This window comes from Microplitis mediator, chromosome 5 (assembly GCF_029852145.1).
Source record: "Microplitis mediator isolate UGA2020A chromosome 5, iyMicMedi2.1, whole genome shotgun sequence".
NCBI lineage: Eukaryota > Metazoa > Arthropoda > Insecta > Hymenoptera > Braconidae > Microplitis > Microplitis mediator.
The window spans coordinates 24412315-24425293 of record NC_079973.1 but is presented as its reverse complement, the minus strand read 5'-3'; the positions used below and the strand labels follow the sequence as shown (position 1 = coordinate 24425293).

Below are 12979 nucleotides of genomic sequence, written 5' to 3'. Positions count from 1 at the left end.
GGAAGAACTAATCAGCTTGGCGCATGTGCTCTCGACTACCTTATCTCCCATGGGAATACCCTAGCATCCCCATAATATACTCTCTATCTCTTACTCTTTTCCATTTTATACGTTTCACCTCGGGCTTTCATTCTCGTTCACCTTTTTCTTTATCTTACCATCCACTCCTTCTTCCTCCTCCTCATCAACTTGTTTTCTTTCTTCATCTCACGAGTTTATACTTTAACAAACAGTTTCATAATTATCTCATTCTTCCTCATGATTCATCATAATTATCATTAAATTTATCCATTTTAAATTTTACTCTTTCAACAGTTTAATTAAATAAATAATTAAATTTTATTATTTTTTGTTTCTATTAAAACTAATGCTCTAGCAACCAAACTATCCAAGAATTATTATTGTTAAGTAATAAATGAAATTTATTTGTTTCAAGACGTGATAGTTTTTTAAGTTTAATTTATTTTTATTTTGTTTGAAAAGAAGCAGGGGTTGGAAAAAGGTTCTGGATAAAAGCCAGAGACCAGGTGTATTGTGAAAGTGTTGGGGGAGTTTCGAGTGCAGACTGTGATGAGAAGTCATCAGAATAATTATATTGATGAAGTTTTCGAGCTGAAGACATGACAGATAAACGACCGATAGAGAGTGGGGTGCACGTGGGGGGGTGGTGTGTGTTCACGAACCCGCCTACCGTCCAATGCGGTTGCTGGTATCCCAAGGGGGCTCCCTAGCCTCCTCACCTTCACTCCTCTTGGTGTGTGGGTCTCTTCTACTACCATGAGTCCGCAAACTCCGTAGTAAACTGCTTCTCCTCGAGTTGAGGTTCTTCTCTGCACGGGGTTGATAATAAACGGAAGGCCTCTTCAGTACTTGCTATCGTCTCCAGACAACAAGTACTCTCTTCAATATCCGTTTACCCACCGCGGTGTCAAGAAAAATCAATCAGTTTGGATTTACTAACCACGAGGTTCATAACAACACGCGATTTTTTTTTTATTTATTATTTCTTAAATTAATATATTTATTATTATATATATTTTTACAAGTTGTTTAAATAATTTTTAAATTTAATTTTTTATAAATTATTAATTAATAACAAATAAGAAAGTTATCGTGGGTGCCTTTTTAAATAAAATAATATTTTTTATAAATAATTATCAAAATATATATTTTTTATAGTGTATGTGAGGTGAATGAACGAAAGTTTTATAATTTAAAAAAAAAAAAGAATTTAATTAAAATGTTATTTAAGGGAAATAGTTCAAGATTAGAATTTTTAATTGAAAAAATTCAAGCGCATAAAGAATTATCGCCGTCACCGCTTCCAGATGACAAGTGCACTTTAAGATCAAGAGGTAAAACTTTTGAATTATAAAAATTAAAAATTATTAATTCATTAATTAGTTAATTAAATAATTTATTTTTTATTAAAATTATTTATAACTACAGTAAAAATTTAATAAAATACTTAAACTGTTTACCACAGCACACAAACTTTCGAACAGTGATCGCGTGCGCGCGTAAATACCGTCAAACAATACGTCGATATTTACTACTTCCTAACTCGTATCGTATTGTTTTTATTTATAAAAAATAGTAATTAATTTTTTTTATTCAACTCTTTTAATTAAATATATTTATTTACCGTAAAAAAAAAAATATAAAAAATTTAGTGATTTAAGTGAAAAATCAGTTGTAATTTATAATGCAAGTTTTGTATTATTTATTTATAAATTTACAATGACCTAGAAGATTGTACTGGCAGTGGTTGGTCCCGGTCGATTGAAATATTCCTCGAGTCTCCTGGTGGTCTCCCTTCGAGATTACACGGAGACTCGGTGACTCATTGCTCCCAAACGTCTCCTATGTGTCTCCCGTTGGGACCCCGGGACGCTCGAGTCCCTCGTCAGACTCCCCTGGGAGATTACGAGTTCGCGCCGTTACGTTGTAGCACACAGTACACCGTACACCCAGATGAGGGCCGCTGTTATTCCTCCACAGCTACTGCTGAGCTCGGCACATTTTCAGTTTTTATGAAATCCCATACCTATATTACGTATAAATATAAATTTAAAATTATAAGCGTGAAAAATCAACCCTCGAAATATTTATGATAAATAATATTTATTACTCAATTAATTAGACAGTAAATGATATTTAATTTAAACCGGTAGTCTCTAATTTCCGGGCGTTAATTTAGTGGCGCCTAGTTTATATAACATTAATGTATAACGTTAGTTAATAAGTGGACGTGATGAGGGAATGAGAATGAATTTAAAATGTAAAATGTATGTAACATAACGGAAAAAGTAAAGTATATAAAATGAGTGGGTGTAGGATGCAACCGATTTGTACGAGATATGAGACACGAGGTTCTCTTTACTCTCTGACTTTACTATTACACTCATATATATATATATATGTAGTATTAAACTGGGTTTGCACGATTGCGTTGGGCGGTTGTTGATTAAAATTCAAGTGACCACGCGATTGTAGTAAATTACATAAAATTTTGTAAAATCTTTGAAATTATATCGTGGGTGTCACTACTGTATATATTTCTTAACTCAAACTTGTAATTATATTATATCTACACATTCGTGTTAATAAATGAGGAAATTGTCTAACAACTTTATTTCCGTTTTTAATAATCACTATTTTATATTAATGGTTTATTTAAACTTTAATTGTATACGGAGAAAAATGGGCTTAGGAAATTTACGAACTTTTGTTATGCTGTCAGACTTTAAACAGAAGTTGAGTCTCTGCAAAAGTCTTATGCTACACTACTAAAATAATAATTATAGTGCGGCTTAATAATTTTTTGACGACCAACTTCCCGTTTCAAGTTTCGTCGACAGTGTAATGAAAATTCGTACATTTTTCCTCTACTTTTCTTCGCGTATTCTTTCAATTATCGGGAAGTCGGGGGCACGACGGCCCCTTTAAGCCGGTTTTTTCTTTTCGTGGCTTTTAACCATCAAAATCGTTTATTTTCTCTCTATTTCTGAAGAATTAGTCGAAATTTTGCAAAAAATCGAAAAAAATTTTTTTTTTTTCTGGGACACGACGGCCCCCTCCCCCAAAAATTATAAAAAAATTTTTTTTTTTAATTTTCCGTCAAGTTATGACCTCTATAATGTTTTTATTAAAATGGACCACTCGAAAAAAAAAAATTGAAAACGGAAAATAAAAAAATAAATTTTTTTCGTTACATTTTTTTTTTTTTCGAGCTCCATTTTGCCCCACATATCACATATTGACCTAAGATATAATAATAATAATAATAATAATAATAATAATAATAATAATGATAATAAGTTTTATTTGTATCACAAATATGTGTTTTACAAAGTTTTACATATGTTTATTTTTATTTATAAAAATATATCTCACTTTTACTTTACTCATTCTCATACGCTTAGTCTAATAATTGCTTTGCTTCACTATTTCTACTTTGTACAGTAGGTTTTAATAACTAATTAAATTAATTATACTCTGATTGTGCACCAAAATATTAGTTTCTCTTATTTATCTACTTTTTTTAATTTTTACTTCGGTTGCTTAGTCTACAGTCTCTATTTTTATTTTTATTTTGACTTAAGATATAATAAAAACATTACAGAGCTCATAACTTGACGGAAAAAAAAAAAAATTTTTTTACCTAATTTTCGAGGGGGGCCTTCGCGCCCCAGGCTCCCTTATAATTATATTTTTTGTCCTTGTAATTGTTTTTATATAATGAAAAAATAAATGATTGATTGTTAATGATTGATGATTGATTACATTAATTGAATTCTTATAGAAGGTCTGTTGAGTGGAATTTACTCATGGCGTAGCGAAGACGACAGTCTTAATGGACAGAGAGGTGGTGGCACACCATCTTCTTGCACAACTTCGACGTCGCTGAGTTTCCCCTCGGAAACTGAGACTGATGTTGACGTTAAATTAAATAGTATTGACAGCAGCATCACTTCTGGCCCATACCCGTGCCAATTTTGTGATAAATCTTTTCCCAGTTTGAGTCAGCTGAAGAAACATGAACAGGTGGGGCTTTAAATATTTTAAATTCAAATTGGTTTTATCAATTATCGGTATTGTAAACACGCTGCTGCATTTAATAGTAATGTGGAATTACTTAATTTAATAATTCATAAAATATATTCTATCGGACTTGGGATTATTTTAATTGATTATTCATGAATACATAAAAATTTTAAATGCTTTAATTAATTGTTGTTTATATTTTGCCAATAAATTGTAAAATTAAATATTCATACGTAATTATATGTCATGATTAGATTCATTAATGAGCTTAATAATTACGGCAATATTTCAGTATCGCAAATTTAAATTCTGCGAGATTTTGACTCAAAAAAAATTTAATTCACAATTTTCATTACTTAAAATAATTGTAATTTTTATTTTTCACTCATAATTAAATCATAAATAATCGAAATGGTCAGAAATTAGGGCATCCCAATAATTAGTCCATTTGCCTAATATTAATTAACTCACAATCACTTTAAAAAAAATAATTAATTATTAATTTTTAATTAACAGACTCATGGTGATCAAATGCCGTATCGTTGCAGCTGGTGCGCGCGATTATTTAAACATAAACGCAGTAGAGACCGTCACGTAAAATTGCATACCGGCGACAGAAGATATCGATGTACTCGATGTGAAGCTGCGTTTTCTCGCAGGTACCCCAGCAAATTTAATTTCCCCAAAATCTACTAAACAAAAATAATAACAAATAATTAATTTTTTGCAGTGATCATTTAAAAATTCACATGAAAACTCACGATAATCAGAAGCCATATCACTGCAGCGAATGTTCCCGTGGTTACAATACAGCAGCAGCATTAACGTCGCACATGCAGTCCCACAAGCGTCCTCACTCATTACAATTACAATTAAATAATCATCTCTACTCATCCCCTAAAACCGGGGAGACTGAGCGGAATTCGCTTTGGGCAAGTCGGGGATCTTCGCCTAGTGTTAGTTCACCGTTACCTTTGTCATCCTCAATGTCTATGCATAAATTAACATCCTATTCACCAGACTCTTCAGCCAACGAGTCATCACCCGCAGTATCCTTCTTACGGTCGTCATTAACACTCGCCTGCATGTACTGTGCCAAAGATACCTTTACCAGCATGGAACAGCTTCAACTACATGTCCAAGCTGTCCACGAGCTCAATATAAACAGCAATCCGCCGTCATCGCCATCAACGGCAACGGCAACGTCAACGTCAAATAAAATAGTAGACAATAATTACAAGCGTCGTAAAAAAAAAGAAGACTTTAAATCGAAAGATGATCACACTAAAGTACATCGCAGTAATAATGATAAAGTTGCTATTAATAATAACAATGACACATCAGTATCAGCGTTGATGTTAACGTGTCCTTTGTGTGGGATATCATGTTCGTCCCCGACAGTCTACGCCGAGCATTACGTACTCGAACACTGCGAAAATCGTAAAGTTATTGCTGATAAAATGGCTGATGACAAAACAAATTATGAAAATAAAATGACGGCCAATAACTTTACTGCAGACGTTTATTCCTCAAGTACTTTATTGTGCGGGCAGTGCGGCGCGGCGTTGAAAGACTTTGAGTCCTTTCGCGTTCACTTGGCGCATCATTTGAAAGTGAACAATTACCAGAAGCAATTAAACATTAATTGCCCAAAGTGTGAACTGAATTTCCACACCAAAGATGAGATGATTAATCATCTGACGAAGCATTACTTGAATGATAGTAATATAATTAAGCAGCGTTTCTGTTGTGATGGATGCGATAGATATTATTTTGACGCAGAGTCGCTTAAAAAGCACACGTTTGATGAGCATACGCAGCAATTGTACAGATGCGCTGTTTGCAGAGAGACCTTTGAGTCGTCAGTTGCCATTCAAGTGCATTTCACTGTTAAACACACACGAGAGTGCACTGTTTATCAATGTACTGACTGCATAAATAATCCAGGGCGCGCCAAGAGTAATGAGACGCGGGATAACAATGGGGTGGATTGTTTTTTTAAAACTTGTACGGAACTGATGAAACACGTGATTAATGCTCATTTATCGTCCTCGTCATTATCCTCGTCGTCATCCTCATCATTGTCCTTGTCATTGTCGTTATCGTCTGCGCAAGAACAAGATCGAATTACTCAAATGAGTTGTGGAATCGCTCAAGACACAACCAGAGTCTGCGGTGAATTATTTTTACGATGCTGTTTTTGTGGTGTACATTGTAATACCGAGGGTGATTTACAACGACACTTGGCAACCCACTCGACGTGCCTTTATAGATGCCCGATTTGTCGTCAAGGTTTTACTGTTGAATTTTTGCTGGACAAGCACATTGCTCAGATACATAACAATAATTCAGCTGCTGCTGTTGATAGTGTCCCTACTGCTGCTGCTGCTGCTGCTGCTGCTGATAATATGATAGATAGACATAATATTGTTAATCATTATAAAGTACAAGATGAGGTATATTTTACTAGATATTATTTTATTTTACTATATAGAGTTCGGATTATTTTTATTTATCCGTTGAAGGAAAACTTTGGCATCGAGTCCGCGAAATTTTAGTACAAGAAAAAAGTACAAATTTTTTTTCAATTTAATTTATTTTTTAAAAATAAGAGTTTGGCTAAAAATTTGTATGTTTTATTGTTTTTTAATTATTTGTTATCGATATTTAAAATGTAATTGATCGATAATAATTTCTGTGATTATTTTTTTTTATACTCAAAGTCTGTATCTGGACGACACATTTTTTTTAATGATACTGAAGTCAGTCTGATAATTTTTTGATTTTCTGAAAAATGATAAATTATGAAAAAATAAATATTCAAAAAAATTACACCCAGAGTTTTTTAAATTTTCTACATGTGCATTTTTTTTGTAATTCATTTAGTGAAAAAAGAATCAAAAAATTGTTGATTGTCTGTTAACTGGATCATTTTTTTAAGGACTAAAATTCGCGATTTTTTTTAAATTTTTGACTGATTAATTTTATTTCCGCGCGAAATTTAATAGCAATGAGTCGAATATTTAAAAATAAATCAGAGAAATTTTATAAGCGTAATAACGAATACTAAATTTAAAAAGCTCGGGAATTATTTAAATGAAATGAAAATAAAAATTATTATTATTGGACTGACAACGAACAGTACACGCAGTAATTAGTGAATTTTAAACTAAATAACATTCATATCATTTTTAAATAAATTTAATTAATATTGACATAAAAGTCGCTTTAATTTCATATCAAAAATAATTTCCATGCCATGTATTCACAATAATTATATTTTTAAACCCATCAGCACTACCCCAAAATTTTATATAAAAAAAACTAATTCAGTCTATTTAAATTCATGTATTCACATTACGTCTTAGCCTCCCCATTTTGCCTTTATTTAAAAGTTTAATTTATTTTTTAATTGGAAAAAGTATTTTATCGGTCGAAAATATACAGTCGCTATATTTAAACTCCGTGTAATTAATTAAATTTCATAAATTAATATAAAATTAAACAATCATCAGTGTCCATATTTATTTATTACCATTGTTTCAATATAAACAAAGTTATAAGCTAGTTAATATTGACAATGCTGAAAAATAACATTTATCGTTTTATCAGTTTTATAAATTTGTTTTTTTATTTTATCAATTTTACGGATCTATTAAAAATACATTAAAAACTTTTAATTCATTAGCAGACAGAAACTTTTTTGAACTAAATACAATACCTACATTTCTAATTATTTTATTAAATTCTATTTATAATTAATAATAATAATAATTTATATTATTAAGAGAATAAGGAAAATTTTGTTCCCGCCATATATATATGATAGGATTAGTTAATGTTATTGAAATTGGTATCATTAGATAGGTCTTGACTTGAATTTGTGTCTTTTCATACTTTAAACTCTTTGTAATTACCAAGTATTGAGATAAATAGATTTATCTATATCATTCGAATTACATTTAAATTACGCGGGAAAAAAGACGATCGAATTAATTTTCTTTAAATAAATTAATACTTTACTTATTCTGTCACTAAATATGACTGAATGTCACTGAATATATAACTATATTATTTATATCGCGTTACTGATTCCAAAATGACAGATTTTTGTACTCCTTTTTGGTTTTAGGAAGCTTCTCAATGTCAAAAAAGTGTGCATAGAAAAAAAAAGGATTCGTTGACACAAAAAATCTTTACTCGCCTAAAGAAAATTTTTACTTACCCCAATAAATTTTTTGCATTGTGAATTGAAAACAAAAATTTATTTAGAACTAGAAAAAATGATTTTGTGTAAGGAATTATTTTTTGACGGAAAAAAATCTTTTCTCGCCTCAAGACAATTTTTTTGTATTTAATTGATGATGCATAAAATTTCTTGGTGCAAATTAAAATTTTTTGCGGCAAGAAATCCTTTTTTTCTGCGTATTTCATAATAATAATAATAACAATAATAATAATAATAATAATAATAATAATAATAATAATAATAATAATAATAATAATAATAATAATAATAAAATTTATTTTTACAGATGAGGTATAAAAGAAAACATTCATCGCCTGAATTAATTCAACAAAATCAATCAGATCATTGTTTATCAAACCGTCCAAATAATAATAATAATAATAGTGATAATAATAATATTAATAATAATAATATGAATATAAATAATAATAACAGTGATAATAAAAATGAATTAAAAATAAATCATTGTGAATATTGCGATCGAAAAGATTTTACAAGTGAATCAGAGTTACGCGCCCACAAAAAACTTTCCCACAAATCATCATCATCATCGTTAGCAAAAGTAAATCAAACAAAATCATTATCACCGCAAATCTGTAGTTACTGCGGTGAATCGATGCGTTCACGTGGTGAATTAGAAGCTCACACAAGATTACACCACGCTCCGAGTGAATTAGCCAAGCGTCGTTTAAAGTGTAACATTTGCGATGAATTATTTTCGACAAGTGGTATTTTAGCTGAGCATAAATTAGACAAACATTGCAAAATAAAATTGAGCGATGTGTGCATCGTCTGCAGAAGTGTGCTACAAAGTGAAACAGATTTTATTGAGCACGTACAGAAGCATAGTTTAGAATCGATTGATTCACATCAACAGAGACACGATGGTTTACTTTCAGCTCCTATTTCAGCAACAACTCAAACAGTTTCTGTTCCAACTAGTACTCTTACTCCTAATACTAATACTAGTTTTAGTTCTACCACCAGTATTAGTATTACAACTTCTGGCAGTACTCATGTCCCCGTTTATTGTGTTGTCTGCAGGCAGACTCTCATTAGCGAGTTCGATTGTCAATTACATGCCAAGTATCATTTGCGATCACAATCTTCACTTGATTCTAATGTTAATTCTAATTTTATTTCTGTTAATAATAATAATAATAATAATAATAATAATAATAATAATAATAATAATAATAATAAATTAAATTGTTGCATTTGTTTACGAGAATTTGATAATGATAATTCTGTTATACCTTTGTCAGGAAATAGTTATGATATAGCAATTAGCGAACGTAAATTGAATGTCTGCAACAGATGTTACGTCAGACATTTGAACGGTTTGCCTATTTTAGGTAATAATTTTTATAACAATAATGATAATGATGATAATGATAAATTTATAAAGGAAAATCCTGATCGTGGTGATGTTGATAATGAATATGAGACAAAGTGTATTAAATTAGAAAGTATGAATGATAATGAAGATGATGATAATAATAATGACAATGATAATGATAATGAAAACGATGATGATGATGATGAAGATGAAGATGAAGATGTTAATGTGGATGTTGATGTTGACGTTGATGTTAATAACGAGTATGAGGGGGTGGGCAAAGAGAAAGATGATAAACAAGGAGAAAACAAAGTGGAGGATGAGAATAAGGAAGGAGAGAATGATAAGAATAGTGTTTGTAATGATAAGAATAAAAGTAGTGCTGGCGTCCGTCCATATAACTGTCCTCAATGTACCCTCTTGTTTGCTTTTAAAGTTGAATTGGAGCATCACCTTAATGCTGTACATATGAATAAAAATATGTCTTGTATGGTTAATGCTACACCGAGGGAGAATAAATTTATGAAAGTAGTTGGGAATTATCGTGATGTTAATGCTAAGGACAATGTGAGCGAACAAGAGGGTGATGTTGTTGTAAAAGAAGAAGTTGTTAATGATGAGCCCACTAATGATTTTAAAAAGTAATTAATTCCCGGGTGAAAATATTTTGCTGAAAAAGGGCCGCAATCGCATGGAAAAAAGAGTAGTTACAGTGAAAAATTACAGTTTTAAATATCAGAAAAGCCCTTTTACTTGGAAACTGTAAAAATTACACTGTAATAATTATTTAGCAATTATTAGTTTCATATAAGACTTTTTTCAGTCCGTAATAGCGTTTTATTTATTATAAAGTTTCATTCAACTAAAAATACATTAGAAACTGGAAAATTCGTAATCTATAACTGTAATTATTTTATTACAAGAAGTAGTTTCAATTATTGCAGTGCAACTCTGGTGGAAATTTTTCGGAATTTTCTCTGAAAAACTCAGTTCTAAAATTCTAAAGACTTTTTCAAAGTACTGAAGACTTTTTCAGAGTTTATCAGAGAAGAGTCAGAAAAATTTCCACCAGGGAAACTAAAATACTTGAAGTTTTTTGCACTAGGAACTGTAGTTTTTCCACTACGCGTTTTTCCATGCGCGCCGAAATCATAGAATTTTTTTTAAAGAGACTTAAATTTGGCCGAAATCTCACTGAAGCCGTCGAGTTTTATGATAAGAAGTCGAAAGATTGCCGAAATTTTATTATTTTTAATAAACAGGCCGGAAATTGGCCGATGAATTAAGTCGGCCTATTTTCGGTTTTTTTGTAGACCTAATTATCGGCCATTTTTCGGCCTGGCCAATTTTCAGCCTTGCGTTTACTACCTGGGCCTTTTTCGGCGACTTTTCAACCGATAAAAAATTTTTTTATTTTTATTTGAAATTTTTTTACCCGGGAAATAATTAATTACAAATTATTTAAAAATTTAAAAAAGCAATTAATTATTTGGTTGATAATTTTGATTAATTAGTACTTTAAATGTTTATGTATTTGTTAATAATTTTTTAAATAAATTATATTGTATAATTTTCTTTGTATTGATCAATAAAATGTTTATCTTGATATATAAAAAAAAATATACAAGAGCGAATGAGAGTTTTATTTGAAAGTCGTTTTATTTTATAAACTTTTTTTTGGTAGTTAGTTGAGGATTGGTTTTAGTTTTGTTTGATGTTTGATAATGGGAAATTTTATCGATTAAGAGATTTGTACTCTTGAAAGTTTAGTATCTTGAGAGCAGCTGAGAATTACAAAATTTTTTCGAGGAGCTAAATAAAGTTCTTTCGTCAGAGCTTTAGGCGAAAGCAAAGGAGTATTTTAATCCTACTCAATCGGATTTTGATGTCTATTTTACTCAGATGGTAAACCCAGTCGAAGTACCAGGAGTAATATTATGAGGATTACATGATAGAATATATGAAATATTAACGATTGTTAATAGTTGGTAATTAGTTATAAGAAGATTAGTGTTTACTTTGCTGGCATTAATTGATATATATTTAAAAATGACTATTATTTGATATAATAAATTATATATTTGATTTTTATTATAATTAATTTATTTTAAATTAAATTTACTTTCATTGAAACAATAATCTTTGGTACTGACGTTTGCTTTGTGAACATCGAATTCAAATTATGACTTGACATTTAAATTATTAACTTTAATGTGCGTTTGACATATTCTTAAAATAAGTTACAAATTTATGAATATATATTAGACTGATTCAAAAAAATTGACTATTTTTTTTTTCAAGGACACTCAAAAGTTTCAGTGGGATAAAAGAAGACGCCAGTTAAAATTTGAGCCCTTAACATCAATATTAAGTACTTCCTGAGTGCGATTTTCTATTTCCCATTTGAATAACATGGGAAAAAAAATTTTAAGTTTGGAATTTTATATGTCCGTAATGACGTATTGTATAAATAAGCCCAGTATATAATTTTGTAGGAAATTTAACGCTCTACAAAAAAGGACTCTTATGATTTTTTGATAAATCCATTTGTTCAAAAGTTGTTTAAGCTTGAAGTCAAATTTATAGTGAATTTCAAGATCTTTTTACATTTCCAGCGAAACTATCAGACTTATCACGGAATGTCAGAAGACCTTTTTTGTAGACAATTTTATTTCCTACAAATTATCTTTGATAAAGTTTTTTAAAATTCCGCATTGTTTTCTAGTTATTACCATTTTAATGTTAAGATCTTAAAAAAAAATTATGTTCGGATCAATTTTAAGATCTTGATACTAAAATGGTAATAACTAGAAAACAATGCGGAATTTTAAAAAATTTTATCAGAGATAATTTGTAGGAAATAAAATCGTCTACAAAAAAGGTCTTCTGACATTTCGTGGCAAGTCTAATAGTTTCGCTGGAAAAGTAAAAAGATCTCGAAATTTACTATAAATTTGACTTCAAGCTTAAATAACTTTTGAACAGATGGATTTCTCAAAAAATCATAAGAGTCTTATTTTGTAGAGCGTTAAATTTCCTACAAAATTATATACTGGGCTTATTTATAAAATACGTCATTACGGACATATAAAATTCCAAATTAAAAATTTTTTTTCCCATGTTATTCAAATGGGAAATAGAAAATCGCAATCAGGGAGTCCTTAATATTGATGTTAAGGGTTAAAATTTTAACAGGCGTTTTTTTTTATCCTACTGAAATTTTTGAGTGTGCGTCCTTGATAAAAAAAAAATAGTCGATTTTTTTGAATCAGTCTAATACGTATAAATTTTGCATGAGAATTTCGTCGATCTGACAGAGGGAATGAATAAATAGTTCAGAAAAA

The 12979-nt window shown here is 30.1% G+C and overlaps 1 protein-coding gene across 2 annotated transcripts; it reads left to right on the top strand.

Moving 5' to 3' along the window:
• Nucleotides 1–1094: 1094 nt before the first annotated feature.
• Nucleotides 1095–11224, top strand: LOC130668944 (zinc finger protein 423 homolog). Of its 2 annotated transcripts, none has more exons than XM_057471510.1 (5): nucleotides 1095–1355; nucleotides 3809–4047; nucleotides 4564–4706; nucleotides 4778–6503; nucleotides 8583–11224. In XM_057471510.1, exons 1-5 carry the CDS (start codon nucleotides 1241–1243, stop codon nucleotides 10278–10280), a joined length of 3921 nt encoding a protein of 1306 aa, XP_057327493.1. In that variant the 5' UTR covers nucleotides 1095–1240; the 3' UTR covers nucleotides 10281–11224. The 2 variants fall into 2 exon arrangements, with proteins under 2 accessions (XP_057327493.1, XP_057327492.1); XM_057471509.1 differs by having other exon boundaries at nucleotides 1099–1355; nucleotides 3806–4047; nucleotides 8583–11223.
• The last annotated feature ends 1755 nt before the right edge of the window (nucleotides 11225–12979 follow it).

Bases quoted from the DNA above. Each gene is read 5' to 3' on its own strand.
- LOC130668944 (XM_057471509.1), top strand. From the start codon at position 1,241: ATGTTATTTAAGGGAAATAGTTCAAGATTAGAATTTTTAATTGAAAAA. The intron at 4,048-4,563 runs GTGGGGCTTTAA...TTTAATTAACAG, and splicing joins AGCTGAAGAAACATGAACAG to ACTCATGGTGATCAAATGCC. The intron at 6,504-8,582 runs GTATATTTTACT...TTATTTTTACAG, and splicing joins ATTATAAAGTACAAGATGAG to ATGAGGTATAAAAGAAAACA.